Here is a 26,889-nt window from a genome sequence, read left to right on the forward strand (position 1 = left end):
AGTGTGAGTGGGGAGGGGCAGAGAGAGAGGGAGACACAGAATCTGAAGAAGGCTTCAGGCTCTGAACTGTCAGCACAGAGCCCCACGTGGGGTTTGAACTCACAAACCACGAGATCATGACCTGAGCCAAAGTCAGACACCCAACTGACTGAGCTACCCAGGTGCCCCTCCTTCCACTTTTTAAAGTCTTTTGGGGGATAACAGTTGTGGTGAGAGACAGTATCCTTCCACTTTTGTCTGCAGTGGCTGAACTGCTCCTGGATTCTTTTGCTAGAGATGGTCACTCTAAGCAGAGTTGGGTGTTGTGCGTTCCCTGACATCATACACACGGCCACTGGAGTGCTGTCTTTTCTACCCCCCTGTTCTTCTCAAGGAAATTCCAAAGTTACTACATAAGGATAGTGAAAAGATTTGGTCTTATTAAAACTGAGAAGATGTATAAATCTTGAAAGTTCGAGCCCTGTGTTGTTTCTTACTAGGTTAGGTAGTGGCTTATATTTGTGGCAGAAAAAAGGAAGAGATTACTAATAGGCAGTACATTGAAGAGTTGATTCGCTGTAAATTGTGGGTTTGATCAGTTGTACTTGTTCTTCCTGAGCTGGATACAGCAAGCAAAAAATGTTGGCCTGGGCTGAGGCTTATACAATGTCAAGGACTCCTAAAGACCCAGTGCACTTCATCCTGTAGCTCTTAGGTGTAAATAGGTAGTCTTACATAAAAATTTCCATTTAACTAATTGTTCTTTTAATCAGATGTTTGATATCACTTGCATTTGACTACCCTCTATCTTTACCCAGGGAAAGTCAGAGTACCTGAGGAGTTGAAGTTTCCTCATGCTTGCTGTGTTGGCATTGCTTCCCAGACCCACCTTAGTGTACTTAACCCAACTGACCGCTGGCTACAGGTCAGCATTGGGGTTCTCACTGTTAGTGTTAATGGTGAAAAGGTAAGCTTTCTGTGTCTTTCTCCTGTCACTTAGCAATTGCATTTTGATTAATGTTAGATTTCTCCTTTCTCTAGTATTTCCTTTTATACTTGGGAGTCTGTCCTCCCCCACCTTGTATGCCTTCACAGAATCATTGAAATGGTATGTGAAAGAATAACATTGTGTCTTTTTCTTAGCACCTCCTTTTCTTGTAGTACTGCATTGAGAAGTGAAATGTGATTGTGGTTCTCTGTTTCTATCAGTTATTTATTTATCATTATATTTCATTGTTATTTATTCATAAAACCATGCGAATATGCTTTAAGTGCTATTTAAACCACCAAAAACTTGGATTTCTGCTATTTGTTGGTTTTGTTAAATGTGATTGAATATAAGTTACTATCATTTATCAAAAAACAAGTTATTCTTGGGACCTATATCTTCATTCAATAAGTGGAATCTTTTTGACTAATTTATCTGATCATTTTTTTTTTTTTTTAGAAACATTTTTACTGTTTATTTATTTATTTACTTTTTTGAGAGAGACAGAGTGTGAGTGGGAGAGGGCAGAGAGAGGCAGACACAGAATCTGGAGCAGGCTCTAGGCTCTGAGCTGTCTGCTCAGAGCCCAACATGGGGCTCGAACCCGCGAACTGCGAGATCACGACCTGAGCCGAAGTCAGATGCTTAACCGACTGAGCCGCCCAGGCGCCCCTATCTGGTCATGTTTTTACATGATCTTTTGAAATACCTGGAAATACAATTTTAACATTAACTCTTAACAGCAAGGGTCTCTCACATGATCAGTTAGAGGTGGTAAAGTACAATACTCTAAATCTCCTTTCATGATTACAATGATATAGACATGATTGAGCAGGAAAGGTGGGAAATGTGGTCAGCAGCTCCTATTTTGGAATGCCCTGGTTTTGCGACTGACACTTGCAGATGAGCATTGGTGGATGAGTTTACTTTCTCTCTTACCTCCTGGTAAGATTTACCTGGCAAAATAAGATTGTGTCTAGGGGCGCCTGGGTGGCTCAGTCAGTTAAGTGTCTGACTTTGGCTCAGGTCATGATCTCATGATTCGTGGGTTTGAGCCCTGCGTTGGACTCTGTGCTGACAGCTCAGAGCCTGGAGCCTGCTTCTGATTCTGTGTTTCGCTCTCTTTCTGCCCCTCCCCTGCTCATGTGCGCTCGCTCTCTCTCTCTCTCTCTCTCTCTCTCTCTCAAAAATAAATACACATTGAAAAAAAAAAAAAGAGATTGTCTCTAGTCTCCCTCTTCCCTTTTCCTAGCCTTTCCCCTCTGATCCTGAGGTTGGATGGAAAGCATGTGATAGCAGGAAAGTGTTAAGGGTGGGAGGTAAGCTTGGAGGCCCTTTTAGGGGCATGTAGGAAGTAGTGTTGCCTCTGGATGCGGGAATAGAAAAGAATGCCCTCATGTATAGTGAGGAGGGAGGGTTTGGAATGAGTCATAATCATGGACTGAGTAGCCTGATCAGGACCTTGGAAGTCAGTCTAATGTCCCTGATCACACAAAAACCAGTCCTGGGTGATGTGCAGGGCACCAGAGTGCTGCCTTTTCCAGGGGCTCTTTCATTGGAAATGAGGGTATAGATAAGCTGTGTTTGCTTTAAAACAGACTAGGGGACACACAGTCAACTTATCTTCATAAGTCTTCATAATTTTGACTAATTGTACTTTATCGATAATGGGTTATAAGGCTTAGATATTTTGAAAGGTAAATTTCTAGATTTGGTAGTTTGAGAAGAAAAGGATCTTAAACTAGTTGATTTCTGATTCTTGATTTTCAATGTGAAACCGTTTCTTAACGAACTGTGTGGCACTTTTTTTTAAAGGTGGATCTTTCAGCATATCCTTGTTTAGTTTTCAAGAATAAAGTCATCATGAGACCTCATGCCACAGAAGAGATAAAAGTACTTTTCATACCATCTGATCCTGGGATTTTCAGATGTATATTCAGTGTTGCTTGTTGGCCATTTTCAGCAGATGCTGAGACCATAGCACAAGCAGAAGCCTTGGCAAGCAGAGTCGTTCTCACAGCTGTTGCTGAGATGCCTGTGATTGAGGTAACTACTTGTAAGCAAGTCTTTGTCATGCCTGGCATTTGAATGAAGCCTGTTTAACCCTTAAGAGGTAATATTTGGGAGAAATGAATATGTGGGTAAATATGCCACAAAGTTACTTTCAAGCTACCATTAGTTCTTAATTAGCTTCTTACTTTAGAATTTAAAATTATTTCTGTTGGGGCTCCTGGGTGACTCAGTTGGTTGGGTGTCCAACTTTGGTTCAGGTCATGATGACACAGTTCGTGAGTTCAAGCCCTGTGTTGGGCTCTCTGCTGTCAGCATCTGCTTCAGATCCTCTCTCTCCCTCTCTCTCTGCCCCTCCCCTGCTTTCTTTCCTCTCTCTCACTCTCTCTCTCTCTCTCAAAAATAAACATTAATGGAGCATCTGGGTGGCTCAGTCGGTGAAGCGTTTGACTCTTGGTTTCGGCTCAGGTTATGAGTTCATGGCTTCGTGGGTTGTAACCCTGCATCAGGCTCTGCACTGGCAGTGGGGAGCCTGCTTGGGATTCTATCTTCCCGTCTCTCTGCCCCTCCCCATTTGTGCTGTCTCTGTCTCTCAATATAAATAAATAACTTAAAAAAAAGTAAACATTAAAAAAAATTACTGGGGCACCCGGGTGGCTCAGTCGATTAAGTGTCCAACTTCTGCTTAGATCATGATCTCACGGTTCACGAGTTTGAGCCCTGCGTCAGGCTCTGTGCTGACAGCTCAGAGCCTGGAGCCTGCTTCAGATTCTGTGTCTCCCTCTCTCTCTGTCCCTCCCCTGCTTACATTCTGTCTCTCTTTCCTAAAAATAAACATTTAAAAAAATAAAAAAAAATAATTTCTATTGTTTTACGGAAATTCAGCTCTACTTGCTGGATGTGGGTGTTAGTTTGGGATGTTCTGAAAAGTCACCAGACATATTGGGTTGTTTGTTTTAAAAGCGACTAAGAAATGTAATGAGATCAGTGATTTTCCCTGGTGGTATGTAAACGTTGGATGTTATATATTAACCTTTTAAATACCACTTTAAGAAAGAATACAGGAAGTGGTTACGTAGGGGACATCTTGAGTATATGTGTATAGGGAAAATAACTGCCTTATGTTACATGAATGAGTGTTTCAGCTTGGAATAACTTTCAGTAACCACATCACATACGGATTTAAAAAGTGTTTCAATATCAGTTTGGATGCACATGAAGACTAAGCTTCATGGATGCTGGAAGACAGCTTAGACAGTGTCTCTAGTGATGAAGAAGCCACCAGTGTTGACGATCTTGCCAGTGTTTGAGTACAGTTGTTTTCTGCCTAGAATACTTCTCCCACACACCGCATACTCTCTCACTGTTGGTGGAATGGCAGTCCCCACCTATTCCCTCATCCCTGCATGCCCACCTCCCTTTGCCCACTTTACTTTTCTGCTTAGCATTTTTAGCATTGTCATACTAAATATTTACCTGTTTATTGTCTGATCCTCTTTGCTCCCACTAGAGTGTGAGCTCTGTGGGGGCCAGGACATGTGTCTCTTTTGTTCACTTCCAAAATAGTGCTTGGCATATAGTAAGGGCTCAAGTAATAGTTGTTTGAACTATCAATTCAAATAGAAAGTGGAAATAGCAGTATTTCTAAATATATGTGGTTTCTGAAACATTGTATTACATTCGTGTCGACCAAAACCAATGACTATAGTCAGTTAGCTATTTCATCCATATCATTAAAGATTTATGTAGTAAGTCTGGCCAAGGAAGACTTTTTGATCTTGGAGAAATTGGATTGTTACGCATTTTAAAGTACATTTATAGTTTCCAAATGTTTTGGGAATGTTCCAGCAGCCTCTCCCCATTGCATGCCCCATGTTGGAGTCAGAATATGGGTTGGCGAGGGGAAGAAGGAAAGAGATTCTGTAGTTTAGCATGAGTTCAATCTATGTTAATGTTTCTTGTGTGCTTGAAAAGAATGACTCTAATTTCTCTTAGGTGCAGAATTCTTTTACATGTCCTTTAGCTCTACTTTGTTACTGTCTTCTGTATCGTTATTAACATTTCTGTGTGTTTAGTCTTTTTGTCTTTAAGAGAAGTTTTGTGGATTTGTCTGTTTCTCCTTATAATTCTATTGATTTTTGTCTTGGGTATTCTGAGCTCTGTTATGTGTGTTTATTTTTTTTATTTTTTAATTTTTTTTAATTTTTTTTTTTAAATGTTTTATTTACTTTTAAGAGAGAGAGAGAGAGGCAGAGTACGAGCGGGGGAGGGGCAGAGAGAGAGGGAGACACAGAATCCAAAGCAGGCTCCAGGTTCCGAGCTGTCAGCACAGAGCCCGATGCGGGGCTTGAACCCACGAGCTGTGAGATCATGACCCGAGCCGAAGTTGGACGCTTAACCAACTGAGCCACCCAGATGCCCCTGTTATGTGTGTTTAGACTCAAGATAATTTTATCTTCTAAGTGAAATTGTTCCTTTTTGAAGTTACAATTCTCTTGCATCTGCATTAGTTTGGAAGTTACACATTTCTGTTCCCTTCTTATTCAAATTGGTTACTGAAGTCTAAAATTAATCAGGAGCCCAAACAACACAAAAAGCTATAGTCATTTTAATGTTGATCTTTTCCTTCCGTCATATCTTTGACTACTATTTTAATCCTAAATGGTTTTAAAACCGTAACATTAAATGTTTTTTAACAGATTGCTCATGCTATTTTACTTTTTATTTTTATTTTTTTTGCTCACCATTATTTCTTGAATCTTTTGTTTTTACCTTTTTCATGGACTCTATTATCTGTATTTAAAGTGTACTTATTTTATAGTTAATTTCAGATTATTTCTAGTTCTTCAGGTGCTAATTTTTCTGCTAGCTTTGCTAGGTCTCCCTGATTACTTTCTTCATGAGGTTTCTAATTTTTTTTTTAATGTTTATATTTATTTTTGAGACAGAGTGAGACAGATGAGTGGGGGAGGGCAGAGAGAGAGGGAGACACAGAATCTGAAGCAGGCTCCAGGCCCTGAGCTGTCAGCACAGAGCCCGATGGAGGGCTCAAACTCATGACTCGGGAGATCATGACCTGACCCAAAGTTGGACGCTCAACCGACTGAGCCACCCAGGCTCCCCAAGGTTTTTAATTTTTTAATTGACTTAAAAAATTCTTTCAGTGTGAGCTCACATCATTAAGGCTGCTCTTCGCTGTAGTAATTCCATGTGTCCTGGTTTTTGAGTGTCCATAGAGAGCACTTTGTACAACTGCTTGGGGCATGAAGGGTTGTACTGATTTTCAGCTTGGAGCTTTCATATCTAGTGTGGCATAGGCCTAGAGTTTTACTTTCTTGCAAATGGTCTTCTGACACCCACCCATTGCTGGACAAGCTTCCCTGTTACCTCCTCAGACATATAAACAGGTTTTCTAGTTTCCTTTTCATAAAAGGCACTTCTTTCAATTTCTGCACTTGATGCAGGGAGCTCAGATTCCATTCTAGCCTTGCCCTGCCCACAGCAAGCTCAGGGTCATACTTTCTGTGGTTAGGAGGGTGGTGAAGCTCAACCACCTTGGAAGTGGCTCGATCCCAGACCTTCATGGGCTACCATGGAAGTCAGTTCCCATTTGCCAGTCTGTTTTTGATTTCCCATTATATTTGGCCAGGCTGAAGAAATTTATGTGTGTGTTAAATATTATCCAGCATTTCTACATGTGTGTGTGTGAGAGGTCTGTGTTAAGTTGTTCTTAGGCACACATTTTAAACTTTTGATATGCCTATTTTGGTATCATTTTAAACATTTTTAGTTTTGCCCGAAATTGGACTAAATCTGAAAATTCCAACATATATTTTGAAGGGAATTGAGAAGTTAAAATTATAATAATAGAGTTCATAGTAACTCATTGAAGGGAGGCTTGTATCTTTTATAAAATTGTCAGTTTGTCTTAAGATCTAACAGTCTTTTCAAAGTAGCAACAGCAAACATATTACTTTATTCTGTAGTACATTTGCATACATAGACTACCTCAGAAAATGAATTTAACATTTATTTTTGTAGAAAATAGCAATTGTAAAATGGCCTGGGGATATTTAGGTAGGTTTACATTTAATGCTGACTATTTGTAACTGGAAAAAGCAGTGATATGAATGTAAGCTGTGATATTAATATATGACTTTTTATAAATTAGTCTTTTCTTTCATAATTAGGTAGAAACAGAAAAAAAAGATGTTCTTGATTTTGGTGACTTGACTTATGGAGGCTGGAAAGCTTTGCCATTAAAATTGATAAACAAGACTCATGCCACTGTGCCAATCAGACTTGTTATTAATGCTGTAAGTATTAATGTACAGTAAGAAACTTTACAGAACACATTGATTTGGAATTCTAGGTACCGCTAATATCATTCTTGGTTCATTTTTCTTATGGAAGTAAATTTTTTGGTAACGATTCGGTCAACAAATTTAACATCACATGAACATTGCACTGTTGGCTTTACTGAGACTGATTCTTCTATTTCTGAACAGAATGCCATAGCCTGGCGCTGCTTCACATTTTCCAAGGCACCCATCCATGCTTCTCTGAAAGCAGCTCTGTATGCTGACATGATTGCTCAGCTGGCAGCTCCTTCTGTGGTCAACCACATGATGCCTGCCAGTTATGACGGACAGGTAAGCTGGGTGGATTGAAGGAACTGGCTTCAAATTAAAGAGGGAGTTAAGTTTCCAAACCAATTATCTTTCATTAAGATTTACATCTTAATGCTAAATTAAATTTTATTTTATTTTACAGGATCCAGAATTTCTGATAATTTGGGTTCTTTTCCATAGTCCAAAGAAACGGATCACTTCTTCAGGTATTCATGTTTATGTTTTTGGGGGAATTGCTCTTCTCTGTAGCAAAATAAACTACAAAGTTGAGGCATGTTTCTTCTATCAGTGAATGTGAATACTTTGAGGAATTTGTGAAATATGTTATGTTGTTTTAAAAATGGGGCAGAGAGTGTGCTGTTTTGGCTCAAATCCATGTAATTGTGGTTAACCCCAGCAAGTACCACTGAAAACCTTTTGGGATCTTTTTTGTACACTGATTTTATCACATCTACCAGTTGGATGTTTTCTTTCTTTTTCTCTTTTCTCCTCCACTAATTTCTATTCCTCTTCAAAGAGGAATTCTTCAAAAAATCATTTTGCTGGGACTCCTGGGTGGTTCAGTTGGTTAAGCATCTGACTCTTGGTTGCAGCTTAGGTCATGATCTCATGGTTTGTGAGTTTAGGCCCCACATCGGGCTCTGCACTGACTGCTTGGGATTCTCTGTCTCTGTCTCTGTCTCTGTCTCTCTCTCTCTCTCAAAATAAATAAACTTAAAAAAAATCATTTTGCTTAGGATTTCTTGGGATCCCTGAGGGCATAGTGTTGGACCACATACAACATTTAGACTTAAATAATTCTCTGGTGTCTGAACTAAAAGAATGAGCTTTTGTAGAGATTTTAGGCTCAGCAGAAGAGTTCTTGGCAAGAGTCGATATAGAAGTTGATAGCCCAAACCCTACCCCAGTCATTAAAAGTATTGGTCTTCAAGCAAGAACAGGAATAGCTAGGATACATGCTCCAAAAGACTTACAGGTACCCTAAATTCTTTTCTTTGCCATGATTTTATGTTCAGGTTGATTTCATTCTAATTGTGACATTATTTAAGATGTTGGTTTTACTCCATTCTCTAGACTATGCACCTGTTTGCCAGTTTGGCTTCCTCAGCAAAGCAGCACTTACCTTTGAAAAATGCAGGGAATATTGATGTTTACTTAGATATCAAGGTAAGAATTTGTGTAAGAGCACTATGACATAGTATTTCCTTAGTCTGTGAGACTCTGAGTATCTTCTGACATTGTGAACATGGCTGAGCTGCCCCAGAGATCAAACAGAGTGCTTAAAATCTGAGGATTATACCAGTAGGAAATAGATGATAGGACACTTTAACATCTGATGTTTTATATGTAAGAACCAAGTTCTAGATTAATTCCTGAAAAATGTGTATGTTATCCTGTGGATAGGTGGAATTGGAGGAGAGTGATCATATATGTAGACATTTCTGAGAGGTGTGGATGAGTAAGAGGGTGTTAGTGATAGGAAATAGGAATGGGAGTTTAACTTCTTTGTGGAAAGAGAAAGTGCCCTTTCCAAGAGAATAAGACAAAGTGGGATAGTGACAGACAAGGCAGAAGGGAAAAATAACCTGTCAGAGTAAATGAAAAATGAGAGTAACTGAGTAAAAGCCACATTTGCATAAGTCAGTATTTAGTTATAATTGTATAAATATTTAGATCCCAGACCAAGGAAGTCACTTTTCAGTGGATCCAGAGAATCTATTCCTTAAACCTGGAGAAGAACATGAAGTTATAGTTACATTTACTCCAAAGGATCCCAAAGCCTGTGAGGAAAGGTAATATAAAATTATTTATAATGACCAGTTTGTACTCTTTTCTGAAAATAGCCACTTATTTAGATGTGCTTCATTCCACAGTCTGAATGATCTAGGACATGTTTCATCTCATCTGATAGATAGTATAGCTCTGTTTAACTTCTGTTAGCCTCAGATTTTCTTCTTTTTGTGTACTAAAACTCTCCTTTTAAACCAATTGACTAGAAATTAAGAAATGACTATTTTTAAATATATTCTGACAAAAGTAAATAATAAAATGTCAGTCTTGATGTTTCTCATTAACTTTCTCTCTCTCTCCAAGGAAACCATCACCAGTTGTTGGTAGTTTAAGATGCTTCCCCCTGCTCCCACACCCCCTCCCCCATTTCTCCAGGCTTATGACTTTTTGGCACCTAAATCATAAGTGAATATTACCTGATAGTGGTCGGAGCATCATTGTCATTAGTATTTGAATTTGCTTGGTAAACAGAGCTTAGAAGCACACACTGCTGAGACACATGTGCCCTGTCCCCTGCCTGGGTTATGGAATGCCTTAGTGTGCTCAGTCTGCTACTGTGACCTTTCAGAGGAGAGCTGGCCTGCACAAATGTGAACACTTGTGCCTGGAACAGCTGCCCCCAACTTCATTGAGTTACCTCTTTCATCTGAGAAGCTTTCCTCAACTGTTCCCAAACTCCTCATAAATAGTAGTCGGTAGTATTCCCGTGACCCCATGAACTTCCCTTGTCCCATTGTGTAGATGGTATTGTGACAGTCTTTCCTTGTCGATATTCCTCTGGAATATAAGCTGTAAGTGTGGGAATGTCATTGTATCCTCAGCACCCAGTTCAGTCTCTTGGACAAAGGAAGCCTGTGGGAAATAGTTGCCAATAGAATTGTGGACATTCAACTTAGATGGTTTTCTTTGTTAGGATCTTGAAAATATTCGTGCAGCCATTTGGACCACAGTATGAAGTGATGTTAAAAGGTGAAGTAGTTTCTTCAGGAAATAAACCTCTAATACCTGGATCTTGCTGCTCAGATGTTCCATCAATTTTGTCCAACAAGCAGTTTCTGGCCTGGGGGGGTGTCCCTCTTGGTAGAATACAGTAAGTATGCATGTAGCAGCTCCTGAGCACAAAGATTCTGCTGTCATCACCTAGCATTGTTTTCCACTCTGATAATTATGACCATGTTAATATTTTTAGAGTTGAATAAAGTTATCCTATGTTCCATAATCTTCCTATTATGAATTCCGATGTTTTAATTAAAATTTTCACCTCTGGGGCACCTGGGTGGCTTGGTCAGTTGGGCATCTGACTTCGGCCTTGCGGTTTGTAGGTTTGAACCTTGTGTCGGGCTCTGGGCTAACAGCTCAGAGCCTGGAGCCTGCTTCGGATTCTGTGTCTCCTCCTCTCTCTGCTCATGCTCATGCTCTGTCTGTCTATGTCTTTCAATAATAAATAAACGTTAAAAAAAAAAAAGTGTTTTTTTTTTTTAAATTTCACCTCTGCAATCCAAAAAAAATAGGTTTCAATTTTCTTAAGCTCTTTGGTGGATTCTCTGCTGATTATCAGATTTAGGCACTTAAGAGTTTGTTTGTTCCTTCTCTGGAAAGCCCTATGGAAAGGTAGGAAGAAAAAATAATCAGAGACCTTGCATTCTTCAGGAGTTTACAAAGTAGTAGAATATGAATGCTTTGTACCATAAAGAGTAAAAGGGGTCTCTAATAGACCAGATCTGTTCTGTCATGGTTTAATGTGAATTATATCTTGAATCTTATTTTTATGTGCACTTTGATTATACACTATGAATATGAACTTTGAGTTAATTGGCATATAATATATAGTATAGTAATATTTTTCCTTTCATAAGCTTAGCAACATAGCTAAATACTTCTAATTAATAACCTAGGCAATTATTAAAGCTCAGTGTTTCTTCTTCCATATTTTGCATTTTTGTGTTTGACCTAAATGTTTTACCCACACATTTCTATGGTACCTGAGAGATAAGAAACTTCTGGCTGAATCTGTACTATAGGTGTGAAGAATTACTTTTTAAAATTATAGTTTTGTTAGTGCAAAAAAGATCTAATTGAACTTCCTTACTTTATAGAGTTCATACATCTGCTTAACCATCCAAGTAGTCAGTCATATGTACCTTGTCTTGTTGTAAAGGCAGCTTTCAAAAAGATATAGTAAGGTAAAAACTTGAGGGCCGACTGCTGTGGGATGATGAGATATGGTAATCATAAAGGTCATGCCCGAAGGCTCACCTGCAGAAGGCTCACGCTTTGCACTCGCCTTGATGTGGGTCTTATGCTTGGTTCTGACTCTAACCCCATCATCCTGAGATAAGTCACAGTGTTCAGAGGTTAAGAACAAACCAGTTACTGTGTGAGAGAGGATAGCTGTTCCTGCTGTAGACTTTAGACACATGTTTCTTGCAGGGGTCCTTTCAAAGAGAAATCCATACAGCATGCCAAGTCTCAAAGTAAAACTACTTCATAGTAAATGCTCCCATCAGGATGCTCCCTCTTTGAGGTGCTTCATTCAGGTCTGGATGTGTCACACCTGAAGACCCAGCTGAAGATGTTTTCTGGGTGCTGAGGCAGGTGGTGGCTTGAATGAGACAGCTTAGGCACTTAGAAGAATGGTGGGCTGCATGTTCTTTAGGGAGCTCTCAGTAAAGATTCTCTCAGCTAGACTTTTGAAAAGTCCTGATTGGCAGGGAGTGTGAGGTATTGTGCCCTTTTCAGTAGCTCCTGTGTTGTTGGTTATGTCATCTGGTTTTTGCAGACAGCCGAGATGGAATACACGTTGAAAGGAAGGGCGGAACAAGGGCATGTGCCTGTATGGAAGAATTTTCTGGTTCTATACAGTTGAATCTGAACAGTGTATACCAGACTTTTCCTCAAAACATTAGTGGTCTGCTCCACTACACATACAAATAGTGATTTGAGATTTTGAAGTTCTGTGCCATGGAATGTGGTCAAAATAACATAGCTGTTCAGCTCAGCCATCAATGTCTAAGGTAAAAGGAAGATCACTTTCCAATATGCCCTAGCAATCATAGTCATTATTACAGTGCAGACTCTGGCAAGCGTCAGCTACTGAGTGTTCCTGTTGATACACCGCTTATTCTATAACTGCTCTTTCCTTTAAGACAAAGGCAGAAGAGAGCTCAGTAAGGGCCATCAGCATCCTTGTATTGTTCCTGACAGAATTCCCTGTCTTGTGATAAAATTTGCAACAGATGATTAATAGAGTAGAGATGGCTGCTCTTAAAATCTAGCTGTTCCAGATGCCATAACATCTTGAAATCTTAGAGCTCATCTGAAACAAAATTAATGTGTGTTAAACTTTTTTTTTAATCAGAAATTAGTTAAGTTGAAAATGGGGGTACTATCTTGTGCGTGCTTCAGTGGCATTTTTCCCTGGCCCTCGCCTAAGTGAAAGGCATTCAGGCCGTCCTCCTTTATTTCTTGCTTCACTTCTTCATGGAGATTCATGGAGTGCCTTCTGATCCAACAGATCTAAGTGTAAGCCCCATGCCAATACAGGGAAGTGACCTGAAAACTGTTCTATCCCTGTTTATGGTTGGTTAGATATCTTAACTCAGCCTGGAGGAGCTCGCCACTTCTGTGAGAAGGACCTTAGTCTGTGGATGCTGTGACACATGATGTCTCGAAGTGGACTTGTTGAAAGCAATAGATCCGTAGGTACCATGCTAATGTATGTACAGTATTTAGCGCAGCGCCTGCCTAGGGAAACGATGGACTTCTGTTTCTGTAGTGCCCTTACTTCCATTGTAGTGTCCTACATAGATGATTTTTCCCATCCCAAATATCTCCTGCTACTCCTTTATAAGGATGTTGCAGCATGGTTAATGATACAGAGGTGTATTGTCTGCTTAGAAAGAGATCATCCTATTTTCTCTCCCTAAGAAATGTCCTAGGAGGCATTCAGAGGCTGTGACCCAGTGGGTGCTAGGAGAGGACCCAGAAACAGAGGGCAAGGGGATCCTGGTGTTCTTTTGATGTGGTACTTGCCTGCTGCCTGCCTTTGTGGAAGAAGGTGCTTGTTGCAAAAGGGAGATTTGAAGTGAGCTCTTCTTCCAGAGGAAAGAGGAAATAATTCATATATAATTTCAGGGAGAGTGTTCTCATTGAGTCATTGATTTTGCCTCAGTTACAGATAGAAATGATAGTTAATAAATTATATTTTCTTAGGGTAAAGTGGTCCAAAGTGGTATTTCATTCCAGATTGATGTTTTTTAATTTTTGAAGTTCTGCATTTTTCCATATATTCATTCATTTATTCTGATTTCTCTCTCATAAGTCTGCACATGTACTTTGGCTATTTGTTTGTTAGGATTTAGTATTTCTTAATTATTATTTTGTGTGGACTGTATATAATAAAGGTGTTAACCCTTTTTACTTTGTATAGTTCTTTTTTGAAACTAGAAACTGAGCCCCCCTCCTTCTACTTGATTACTACTTGCAAATGATAGCTACATTTCCTTAAAAATAGATAAAAATAAAAGGTTTTAAAGATTTTTGTTGTTGTTGTTAGGTTTTCCCAGTGTTCTTTGAATGCTTTCCTCAGGTCTTAGATTTAAATTTTTAAAATATAGTTATTTATTTATTTTGAGAGAGAGAGCGCGTGCACGTGCATGAGCAGGGGAGGGGCAGAAAGAGAGAGAATCCCAAGCAGGCTCCACACTGTCAGCACAGAGCCTAATGCAGAGCTTGAATTCATGAACCATAACATCATGACCTGAACTGAAATCAGGAGTTGGCTGCTTAACCGCCTGAGCCACCCAGGCATCCCTAAAAATTGTTTTAATGTTTACTTATTTATTTTTAGAGAGATATTGAGCACGCAAGCAGTGGAGGGGCAGAGAGAGAGGGAAAGAGAGAATCCCCCGTAGCACGGGGCTCCATCTCACGAATCATGAGATCATGACCTGAGCCGAAACCAAGGGTCAGATGCTTAACCAACTGAGCCACCCAAGCGCCCCTGTAGGTCTTGGATTTTATTCTGAGGTTGAGCTCAGCAGCCTTTCCCCTTCATCCCAAGGTGGACAAGACATAGGCCACAGTTTAAATAATTTAACTGCCAATCTTCAAAATTTGAGTAAAATGGAGATGTACTCATGTGTTCACTGTTCTCCAATGAAGAGAAGATTTGTATATTTTCACAGATTAAAGGATTTTTTTTTAACCACCAGCTAGCTAGTATTCTTAAGTCTCTTCTACTTGCATATTGTAACTTTTTATTTATTTTTATTTGTTTGCATATTGTAACTTTTTAAAAATATGGTTAATTCAATATAGTGTTTAAATAACTAGTTTGTGCAAATGAGGTTCTTAGAGTGAAAAATCCAAGCAATGTGCCTGAGAGTGGTATTGACTTAGAAACTTAATTTGTTATCTGGCTTTTTGTTGTTTTATAAGACAGGTAAGACTTTATATGTATATGCATATGCATATGTATATATACATATACATATATATGCATATACATATACATATATGTATATGTATATATACATATGCATATGTATATATATATACACACACACATACACACATACTATATATATAAATATAGTATAAATAATGAAGTTGGCTAGGCAGCTATAATAGGAGAGCATTTAAACCAAAAACTTGCTCTGACACGGTGAGTCTTGAATGTATGTTTTCAGAAATGGAGGAATGTGTGTTTTCAGGACTGTGGAGACACCTTTGCAGGCTACTAATAAAGTGGCATATGCAATCCAGTCCATCTCTAAACATTGCAGTTAGTTTTAATTGATTTTCTTTTCATGGTTGTAGCAACATCCATGGAGTAAAACCACATTTATAATGTGTTCTTGTTTCTAGGCTTCAGAAGCTAGCTTTAAGAAATAATTGTACATCTACAACCCAGCATCTGCGACTGCTCATTAGAGGACAAGACCAGGACTGCTTTCAGGTTTGTAGTATGCATGATGCTATTTCATGTTCTTTCAAAGCACTTACATGTGCAGACCATTATGTGTGCTTCATCTTTGAAGCTTTGGTTTGGTGGTAGTTTTGTCTTCTTGCTTTTTTGTATGTAGTGATTGTTTTTAAATTGTAGCTTCAGCACACTTTTGGTTCAGAAGAGCGACTGACCAGTAACTGTGAGATTAGAATGCGTCCAAAGGAAGACATTTACATCTCTGTGTTATTTGCTCCTACTCGATTATCTTGTATGTTGGCTAAACTAGAAATTAAACAACTGGGAATTCGATCACAACCAGGCATTAAGTTCACGGTAAGATGATTTTATTGCTTTTTGTCCTCCCATGGAGTTTCTGACATGTTGTAAATATTTGTTTAATATTGGTAATTATATATCCTCTGCTTTTTATAAGTCAAAATAGGGGATTGCCTTGCTTTACAAACAAGTTAGGGAGTAATTATGTACTTTGTACAAGTGTCATGTGATAAAAATAGCTTCCATAGTATTCTATAGGAAACATTCTCTTCTCACACCTTTAAGTTTCATTTCAGTTTGAGAATTTTGAAATGTACCCAGTTTTACAGGAACACATTTTTTTGGTAAATCTGGATCAAACTGCTTAAGATACTGACTTTCCAAGTAAATTGTATTCTTTCAATTCAGCAAAATACCTATTGATACCATTTACTAGATTCTGTTCCAGAACTAGGGCTAAAGACAAGAGCTTTTATTTTATTTATTTGTTTAATTTTCAGTTAGTTTACAGTGCAATATTGATTTTAGGAGTAGAATTCAGTGATTCATCACTTACATACAACACCCAGTGCTCGTCACACCCATTTTGCCCGTTTCCCACCCACCTCCCTCCATCAACCCATAGTTTTTTCTCTATCATTAAGAGTCTCTCGTGTTTTGTTTCCTTCTCTTCTGACAAGAGCTTTTATAGTTTTGTTTCTTCCCAACGTAATTTTTAAAAAGGATTTCAACTCATTTCTTTAGATATATTTAAAGCAGTAAGAGATAAAGGTCGTAAATCATTGAAAAAAGGAGAGGACAGGGTCGTCAGATGAACCCCAAGCTCCATAAAAGTGCACACCTTAAATCTTCACAGTTTTGGCTGTAATCCCACAGTTTGGGGACTAAAACTTTGGTCCATTTTCTATAATCAGAGGGAATGTGATGAGTTGCAAGATTAAAAATACCTAAACGTTTTTTTTTAAACAATAGATATTTATGGCAAATTTAGCTTTTTTTTGATGCTGAAACTTGACATATTCTCTGTGGAGCTCTTTACTTGCCCACCACAATTTTGTGGTGGACAAAATTGTTTAAACATGTAAGTGATCGGGCGCCTGGCTGGCTCAGTCAGTAGAGCATGCAACTCCAGATCTCAGGGTTATGAGTTTTAGCCCCATGTTTTCAGGGTAGATTTTATTTAATTTAAAAAAAAAAAAAGAGATATAAGTGGTCATCTTTAGGAAAGAACATCCTTATATGTGAGCCCAGGACACAATGCCAAAGTACCACATATCCTGATGATCTGGCTTCAAGTTAGAATCAAATGGTTTGTGGAGAAGACTAAATGGGCTATATCTTTCAGACTATCCTGAACCTATTTCTTTTTTTTTCTTTTTTTTTTTTTTGAGAGAGTGTACGCACTTGCACATGAGTGGGGGAGGGGCAGAATCCCAAGCAGGCTCTGCACTGCCAGTGGGGCTTGAACCCATAAACTGCAAGATCAAGAATTGGACGCTTAACCAATGCGCCACCCAGGTGTCACCTTTTTTTAAAAAAAAAAAAGTGTTTATTTATTTTGAGATAGATGGGCAGAAAGAGAGGGAGAGAGAATCCAAAGCGGGCTCTGTGATGCCAGAGCAGAGCCTGCCTTGGGGCTCAAACCCACAAACCATGAGGTCCTGACCTGAGCTGAAATCAAGAGGTGGACACTTAACTGACTAAACCACCCAGGCACCCCTATCCTGAATATATTTCTATTAGTTTCAGGTTTACTAGCCAAGATGGTAAGGTTATTTTTAAGTAAGAATTTCTGGAGAGCTAGTAATTCCCTGGTGGTTTAGGGCAAGGCCATTTGATTTGATAGTCACCAGCAGAAGTTCAAGCTGACCTTCTTAAGACAAAGTAGGATCCTAGTGGGAGTCCTGCCTATGTAGATGCCACTTGTCCTCTCAGAGGTGGGCTGAACAGGGACCAGAAGTGCACAGATATGACCTTTATCTCACAGGAAGACTTTGCCTACTAGCACTGATGTACATTTGTGGAGATAAGGAGCCTAGCACAGTGGTGGAAGAGCACTTAACTCTAGTGATGAGAGACTGGGAACAGCCACTGTTCTTCACACTCACCCTGGATCAGTCTCTACTCAACTTGTGCTTCACTCACTTACTGTCCTGGTTTGGTTCTGAGGAGCAAGTGAAATTATGCTTTGTGTACTATATAGCACAGTGGGACTGCAATAAAAATATATTTATTGCATTCTGAGTATATGCCAGGCATTTCTCTCTCTCTCTCTCTCTCTCTTTTTTAACATTTATTTATTTTTGAAATAGAGAGGGAGACATAGCACGAGCAGGGGGAAGGGCAGAAAGAGAGGGAGACACAGAATCCAAAGCAGGCTCCAGGCTCCAAGCTCTCAGCACAAAGCCTGAGGTGGGGCTCAAACTCCTGGACCACAAGATCATGACCTGAACTGAAGTCGATCACTTAACAGACTGAGCTACCCAGGTGCCCCTGCCAAGCACTACTCTTAATCATCACCACACGAATTACCATACTTTATCTTCAAAACTACTGTCTGTCATACCATTCTTCATTTTACACATACGGAAACAGACCTAGAGAGATACTTGCCATGGTCATATTTCTTACATGGCAGTAAATCATCCAGGATGGGTTCAGATTCAGACTACTGGACTACAAAGCCCATTTTTATCTATTGTGCAGGCTCTAGGTGTGCATACTGCCTCTGTTTTCCAGTCCTGTAGAGCAGCAGTTCTCAACCAGAGGCTGTTTTACCCTCCAGGGGACTCTTGGCAATACTAGACACATTTTTGGTTGTCATTACTGGGGGTGGGAAAAGGGTGCTACTGGCATCTAGTGGGTGGAAGCCAGGGATGCAGCTGAACTCCCTGCAAGGCAAAGGACAGCCCCCACCACAAGGTATGATGTAGTTCAAGACATTGTAGTGCTGAGGTTAAGAAACCCTGCTCTAGAACAGTAGTTTTTCCTCTTGAATCTTTGGATCTGTTAGCATTGGTCAGATATAATTTTATTTCATCATTCTTTTTCTTTACCTTTTACTCAGCAGTTCTTTGTGATTCTTTAGGCTTGGAAAATACAGGAAGAATATTTATATTGAGTGTGTTCAAAAGCTAACTTTTTCCCTGTTTTCTAGTTTTGTATATAAAGTTTACTTGCAAATTTCTGTGGGAAGAGAAATTAGAAACACTTTTGGCTTTTGAAACTACCAAGAGATCACTCTGAGTGAGAAGGGATTTGTTTTGAAACTACCAGGAGTTCACTCTAAATGAGGAGGAATTTGTAGGAGCTTCACATCTGAAGCACTAATCCAGGGGCACCTGGGTGGTTCAGTTCGTTGAGCATCTGATTTTGGCTCAGGTCTTGATCTCACCCTTCATGAGTTTGAGCCCCGCATCAGGCTGTGTGCTGACAGCTCAGAGCCTGGAGCCTGCTTTGGATTCTGTGTCTCCCCCTCTCTCTGCCCCTGCCCCACTCTATCTCTCAAAAAAAAAACAACAACAAAAAACAAAACATTGACAATGCAAGCTGGTGCAGTCAGTCTGGAAAACAGTATGGAGGTTCCTCAGAAAGCTAAAAATAGAACTACCATACGACCCAGCAATTGCACTAGTAGGCATTTATCCATGGGATACAGGTGTGCTGTTTCGAAGGGACACATGCATCCCCATGTTTATAGCAGCACTCTCAACAATAGCCAAAGTATGGAAAGAGCCCAAATGTCCATTGATGGATGAACGGATAAAGATGTGGTATATATATATACAATGGAGTATTACTTGGCAATCAAAAAGAATGAAATCTTGCCATTTGCAACTACGTGGATGGAACTGGAGGATATTATGCTAAGTGAAATTAGTCAGAGAAAGACAAAAATCATATGACTTCACTCATATGAGGACTTTAAGAGACAAAACAGATGAACATAAGGGAAGGGAAACAAAAATAATATAAAAATAGGGAGGGGGGACAAAACAGAAGAGACTCATAAATATGGAGAACAAACTGAGGGTTACTGGAGGGGTTGTGGGAGGCGGGATGGGCTAAATGGGTAAGGGGCATTAAGGAATCTACTCCTGAAATCATTGTTTCACTATATGCTAACTAATTTGGATGTAAATGTTTTAAAAAATTAAAATGTGAGCTAAAAAAACATTAAAAATTAAAAAAATTAAACACTACTAATCTGTACTCATTTTGGCAAGCCAGTACCAATTGATGAGGTCCCTAAATTTAATTTTTCAAAACGTTATTTTAAGTGCATAATACAACTCAAAATAAGCTATTGATGTTTTCAAGTTTGCAAGGTATTCTTTGGAACGTATTTTATTTTGTTTATTTTCTTATGTTTTTCGAGAGAGAGAGAGAGGAGGGCACAACTGAGCAAGGGGCAGAGAGAGAGAGAGAGAGAGAGAGAGAAAGAAGACTCACTCGCTCGAAGCAGGGCTTATGCTTACCCGAAGTGGGACTCGAACTCACGAATTGTGAGATCATGACCTCAGCCGAAGTCAGATACTTAATGACTGAGCGATCCAGGTGCCCTAGAACTATTTTAATAATTGGAAATGATAGGTCATTTTTAAAGGAGTGCATTTTTATAAGGTATGGGAAGTTTGTTTTCTAGCAGCATACCTGTTTTCCTACATTTTTATTTATAGACTTTATTCTGTGAATCCTTATTTCCTGGTAGTGCTAAGCCCTGTGGAAGCAGCCTGGCTTAGAGACAGCACCAGTTGGCACCTAAAGCCTGCCTCCATTCTGCACCCCAGCTACCAGGGGGGTCTGTCCTCTTGAGAATTGTTTGAGTTCTTGGCTTGTTTGGTCCCTTTGGCACACTTCTTTCTCACTCTGGTAGACCAAAGGCTAACAGGATTATAGAACAATAGATTTTTTTCACCAACACATTTCATTTTCAAAATTGAGAATTACTGGGAAGTTGGAAGAATTATATGGTGAGCTTTCACCCTACCACTTAGATTCCACAATTAAATGTTTTGCTATATTTATGTTATCACGTATCTAACCATCCATCAATTCATCTCTTTTTGTAATGCATTTCAAAGTAAATTATAAACATTATGTTCCACCCTAAACACTTGTTTTTTTGTTTTTTGGGTTTTTTTTTAATGTTACTTTTGACAGAGAGAGACAGGGTGAGCAGGGGAGGGACAGAGAGAGAGAGAGAGAAAGGGAGACACAGAATCCAAAGAAGGGTCCAGACTGTCAGCACAAAGCCTGACATGGGGCTCTAACCCACAAACTGTGAGATCATAACCTGAGCTGAAGTTGGATGCTTAGCCAACTGAGCCACTCAGGTGCTCCCACCCTAGACACTTCTTAAACAAGTTTATTTATACTTATCTTTTATTCCTTTATTATCTAAGCTTGGCTTTTATAACAATGAAATAATTTAGCATATTGGAAGGTAAATAATTTTGCAACTCTTTGTTTTTCTCCTAAGAGAAGTTCTTCAGTATAGTGCGGGGCTGGAAGTGGGGTAACTACCAACCAAAGTACACAAAGAGTAATAATTTTTTTTAATGTTTATTTATTTATTTTTGAGAGAGAGCATGATCAGGGGAGGGGCAGAGAGAGAGAGGGAGACAGAGAATTTTCACACTGTCAGCACAGAGCCCAACTCAGGGCTTGAACTCCTGAACTATGAGAAATCAAGAGTTGGACACTTAACCGACTGAGCCACCCAGGTGCCCCAAGAATAATAATTTTAATTGTATTCAATTGGTATGGGTTTTCTTTTCTGGCTTTAATTTAATCTTTTTACTTACATAAAAATAATTTTGGATTTATATATTTTCTCCTTTTAGATACCTTTGTCTGGATATGGAGGAACAAGTAATCTTATTTTGGAAGATGTTAAAAAGTTATCTGACAGTTACATGGTAACAGTGAATGACTTAATACCTGGAAAAGAAAGTAGAATTGTTTTTTCTGTTCATAACACTGGCTCTCGGGCAGCTTTTGTTAAAGCAGTAGGTTTTAAGGATTCTCAGAAAAAAATTTTGCTGGATCCTAAAGTATTAAGGATTTTTCCAGATAAATTTGTGCTCAAGGAAAAAACACAAGAAGTAAGTATGAGTCTGTGCACGAAAAATAGGAATTCATTTTTAGGTTAAGTTAATAATTAATGTATTTTATGAAGAAAAATTAATAGTTGAAAGTAATAACGAATGGAAGTACTTACCTTTTCAGAAATGCTATCATATACATCCATGTCTGTTGACTGTTTAGGTTCATATGATAGTTAATTCAGAATGAAATGACTTAAGAAAAATATTTAATATTTACTCCTGATTTGTTTTTCTTGGCATCAGGATGTTACTATAATATATAATCCTTCAGACAGAGAGAACAGTTCTACAACTATAACAGAAATGTCAACTGTATACTTCTTTGGTGGTGATGAAATCTCAAGGCAGCAGTATCGAAGGTAAGTTACTTATCATGTTGGGAACTATTCAGTAGAAATAATGAAGGCTTAAAAATGGTTTGGGACTTGAAATTTATAGAACATGCTCAGCTACTTCTTAGTGAACCGGTAGATGAAAAATCTTTGTAAAATTTGTGTGGCTGACAGTCCACCACATTGTGAGGAAAGAAATGCCTGTATGAAACCCACCTGCTGTGTTTGCAGTGTGCGTTCTTTACTAGGCATACCTATTGTGCCCCTTCTCTTTTATGCAAATAGGCACCTTAGTCTTCGTAACAGGATGCTCTTCCTAATGATGGTACGTCAAGTTTAGAAAAGATTTAAGAACTACTGAAAAAATATATTGTATATAAACACACCTGACTTATTTGTAGTATTTCTAGGAATGTAGTGAATTATTGGAAAGGATCAAGTTGTGTTTAGAAGGGTGTAGGATGTTAAAACACATGCTAGCTTAAAACATGTGCTTCTAGAAAATTTGGTACCTCTAAATATAGTTTAATATACAGAAATGTCAAATTTAGACATTTAGATTTAGATGTGATTTAAACATAGGTAACATTCTTGTATGTTGAATTCAGAATTCTTGTGTTATAAAAATCTGCTTCCTAGCCTAGAGGACTGAATATAAAATAAACGAAGCTCACGATATTTCATCTGTCAGTAGGAAATCATTAGCTCTCAGTGGGGGAGGGGTATATGCATATACCAATATTTCCTTCTTCCAACCCTTTGTGCTCTGCTATGTTCTATTTTGGTATGTAATTTAGGAAATTGTTTTATTATTTTTAATCTGTTGAGGATTATTGGAATGTTAAAAAAGAGATTTGAGGGGCTCCTGGGTGGCTCAGTCGGGCGTCCGACTTCGGCTCAGGTCATGACCTTGCAGTCCGTGAGTTAGAGCCCCGCGTCCGGCTCTGTGCTGACAGCTCAGAGCCTGGAGCCTGTTTCAGATTCTGTGTTTCTCTCTCTCTCTGACCCTTCCCCGTTCATGCTCTGTCTCTCTCTGTCTCAAAAATAAATAAATGTTAAAAAAATTAAAAAAAAAAAAAGATTTGAGTAATATGTTGCTACATGATGTTAGAATAGACTCAAGATCTCAACTTTGAACCTGGTTTTGTTTGTCAAGTATTTTAGATACAGAAACTGACATTTGGAGAAATTAGATTACTGGGTATTGGTTTTTATTTTTCCCTTTTCTCTACTGGGATATAACAATCAACATATTGTTTTAGAGCCCCTCTTTGCTGCATGTGTACAGCATATAATTTCTTTTGTTTGTGAACATCACAGTATTACAGAGAAATTTACATTTCAATTCTCTCACCTCAGAGATTCTCTAGAAGAGGCCAGGTAAATATAGTTACATGGTAATTTAAATGTCCCTCTCTCATGTACTTAAATCATGTTCTTGGCCTATTCTTTTGGTTTTTTCTGAGACAGATTTCTAACTATGATCAAATTCTTACAAATAATGAAAATGTAAGACCTGAAGATAATCTAATTTTACTCTTTCTACTGTTACAGTTGGGAGTTCTCATTTTGATGTTAATATTTAACTGAAATTGATGACTACACTTCCATGTATAACTTTTAAGGGAACGTCCAAAACAGATTTTCTTTTAAAAATTACTTATATTAGGATTTAAGATATGAGATCTATATACTAATGAATCATTCATGCTGTTTGTGAGATTTGCCAAATACACTAATGAAAATTGAATTTATGTAAAATAGTTTTTGAGTAAAAATCTCTGTTGGCAGAGCCCTATTGCACAAACCAGGGATTATAGAACAAATACTTCCAGAACATAGTGTGCTGCAGAACATTGATTTTGCTGAAACGTTTCAGGATGAGTTACAAGTAACTGAAGGTAAGAATTTCATCATGACCCAAAAGATTTATCTAGGTCCAGTGATGTAATATAAGGAGAAAGAGTATTAGTTTAGATTGTGGAGTTAGGCTGAGTTTGAGCCACAATTCTGCTGTATGGCTTTCGATGTTACGTAGATTCAGTTTCCTTATTTGTAAAATGAGAGTAATAATATCTATCTTCTCATGCATACAGAATTGTGAAGATGAAATGAGAGAGCTTTGCTATATAAATGTTAGATGTTATGAATAATCTTATGACACCTACTTTATGGGTAGACTTGTAAACAGGAGAATGAATGGTCATTATTAAATCCAGAGTAATTACTATTTAAGATTTAATCATTGGCAAAACTTGAACTCATTTTGAGATTTGTGCCAGCTATGCTGTTTATGGAGGATGTGATGGTGGCAAAATCAATCAATCAATCAATCAATCCAAAATAGACAGCGGTGGAATAGCTCCAACCTAGATATTTAGCTCTATTTGAGCTGAACCATTCAAGCATCTAATAGAGTTTATTACTGATACAAAAAAACATGTCTTGACACATACAAATTATGTGAAAATGGACAGATTTTTACCACAGTGTTGTTTATAATAGCAAGAAGTAACCTAAATGTCCAAGAATAAGGCATCGATTATGTAATAGAAAATGTTGATGCTATTAAAATAATGATATGATTTTATATTAAAGACATGAGAATGTCTTATTATTTTATTTTAAAATAACTTAATTATTTTAAAGTTGCATAATAAGGTCTTATTATGGTAAAAATAATTTAATGTGTCTATATACAGCTTCACAGGTAAAATCGCAGGATTTAGACACCAGATATTACCAGTGGTTATGTTCTGGTAGTAGAATTTCAGGTGGTCATGTTTTTTTCCTTTATTTTTGTTTTCTAGGTTTTATTTTTTTTTTAAAGTTTATTTTGAGAGACAGAGAAAGGAAAAGAGAAGGTGGGTGAGGGGCAAAGAGAGGGAGCCCCATGTTGAGCCCCAACATGGGTCTCAAACTCACAAACTGTGAGATCATGACCTGAGCCAAAATCAAGAATTGGACACTTAACTGACTGAGCCAACCAGGCACTCCTGTTTTCTAGGGTTTTTTTTAATGGTAAAGTATATATTGCTTCTAAATTATGAAATGGTAAAAGGATATTTATGCCTATGTAGAGGTGATGCAGAATACTCATCTTTCCAGTAGTTAGGAGTCTAAGTCATCTGCTCAAAGGGAAGGTTGGGATGGATAGTTAAAGATAGTGAAAAGAGGGGCGCCTGGGTGGCTCAGCCAGTTAAGTGCCCAACTTTGGCTCAGGTCATGATCTCACGGTTCGTGAGTTCAATCCCCGCATTGGGCTCTGTGCGGACAGCTCAGGGCCTAGAGCCCGCTTTGGACTCTGTGTCTCCCTCTCTCTCTGCCTCTCCACCGCTCACACTCTGTCTCTCAAAAATAAATAAACATTAAAAAAAATTTTTAAAATAATGAAAAGATTTGAAATGAATCTTGTCAGCAGTGCGTTAAGGGTGCAGAGTATAGAACGAACCTTGGATTTGGAGCTGAAGCAATTCAAGACCATCTCTGCAATTTCATCTCCTCTGAGTTTTACCTTCCTTATCTCTTCATCATAAGAAAGATCCTAATCAGAGAGTTAAACTGAACTGTGCTTTGTAGATGGAAACACTTAGAATGGGGAGGAGTTGATAAGATGGAGAAGATGAGGACCAGAATGGGGAAGGATAGTCCAAGGAGAGGGAGTTGTGTGTACAGAAATTCAAGAAATGTGTTATATTAAGGGTCATGTTGACAAACCCAACCAAGAGCCCATGTAATCTGTCAAGACCACTCATCTAAGATGGGGAAGAGGTAGGACTTCAGGTAGGTGTTTGGGACACCAGAATACTGGGTTCCTTGAGGTGGTGTATTTATTGTCCAGAGGAAGGGAGGAAACAATCCCACTTTGTTTTGTGTTGGTTAGTTTTAGTAGATCACCTATGGGAGTGTTGCAGTTGAACTTTTTATGTGGTTATTTTGAATAACGTTTGTTTGAGTATATTACTATTATAGGTATTTATAATCTTGTTTTGTAAAATGTGTGATTTATGGCAAATATTTTCACACTTGATATAAACTTTTGTAGTCCGATATCTTTGGTTATTACAAATTTCAACTTACACTTACTGTGTTCTTTTAAACACTTTTCATTTAAAAAGTGTCATTCTTAATGTCTAATTTAAATGTAGAATCCAGAATACATAATTCCTACTTCAAAGAGTTGCTGTGAAAGCTAACTAGAATAATATGTATGAAGGGATTAAAACGTTACCTGGCCCACAGTCAGCTTGATGCCATATGTAGCTTTAAACACATTCATACTTTAATGCTCACGACAACCCCTGAGATGGATCATAATTTTTTATATTATCCTTGAGGAGACGAAAGCTTGGAGAGGTTAGGTCACCAAATCCAAGGCCAGAGCCTGAGCTGCCTATAATTTCATCCTCGTCAATAGTTGTAAACGTCAAATGTCACCCACCCCAACCTGTTGCTGTAAATGTATAAATTTATCTGTTATATTTTTGTGGTGTGATTATGTGAAGATTCATATATTTCAAATATTATTTTCTATTTCAGTGTATGATCTTCCCCAACGGCCTAATGATATTCAGCTCTTTTATGGAAACATGCGTAAAATTATACTTTCAGTAATTGGAGAATTCAGAGATTCCGTGTCTAGCAGTGAATTCCTTCAGCCTTCTTCCAAAGCTAGCATAGAATCTAAAAGGTAAAACAGAGAAACAAAACATCTCTCATCATATTTCAAGAGAAGTTAATTCACAGTAGAGCTGATCTTTTCTCCATACTTTTTTGCCTCAAAATGTTTATTACAGGGGCGCCTGGGTGGCGCAGTCGGTTA

At 38.4% G+C, this 26,889-nt stretch overlaps 1 protein-coding gene across 9 annotated transcripts in view; it reads left to right on the forward strand.

The window, feature by feature from the left end:
- CEP192 (centrosomal protein 192) overlaps window positions 1–26,889 on the forward strand; it is a 132,750-nt gene that overhangs the window by 79,371 nt on the left and 26,490 nt on the right. For all 9 annotated transcript variants that reach the window (XR_007455460.1, XM_049620481.1, XM_049620485.1 and 6 more), the window contains 15 exons: window positions 798–946; window positions 2,783–3,013; window positions 7,168–7,293; window positions 7,486–7,629; window positions 7,751–7,814; window positions 8,445–8,584; window positions 8,683–8,775; window positions 9,283–9,401; window positions 10,313–10,489; window positions 15,268–15,358; window positions 15,506–15,682; window positions 21,472–21,732; window positions 21,979–22,094; window positions 23,859–23,968; window positions 26,607–26,757. Coding sequence is in view for 8 of the 9 variants with exons in the window: in XM_049620481.1 (XP_049476438.1) it covers window positions 798–946; window positions 2,783–3,013; window positions 7,168–7,293; window positions 7,486–7,629; window positions 7,751–7,814; window positions 8,445–8,584; window positions 8,683–8,775; window positions 9,283–9,401; window positions 10,313–10,489; window positions 15,268–15,358; window positions 15,506–15,682; window positions 21,472–21,732; window positions 21,979–22,094; window positions 23,859–23,968; window positions 26,607–26,757 (2,149 nt within the window). In the remaining variant the exon portion in view is untranslated. The remainder of the gene's footprint in view (window positions 1–797; window positions 947–2,782; window positions 3,014–7,167; window positions 7,294–7,485; window positions 7,630–7,750; window positions 7,815–8,444; window positions 8,585–8,682; window positions 8,776–9,282; window positions 9,402–10,312; window positions 10,490–15,267; window positions 15,359–15,505; window positions 15,683–21,471; window positions 21,733–21,978; window positions 22,095–23,858; window positions 23,969–26,606; window positions 26,758–26,889) is intronic.

Source organism: Panthera uncia (genome assembly GCF_023721935.1).
Source record: "Panthera uncia isolate 11264 chromosome D3 unlocalized genomic scaffold, Puncia_PCG_1.0 HiC_scaffold_8, whole genome shotgun sequence".
NCBI classification, from domain to species: domain Eukaryota; kingdom Metazoa; phylum Chordata; class Mammalia; order Carnivora; family Felidae; genus Panthera; species Panthera uncia.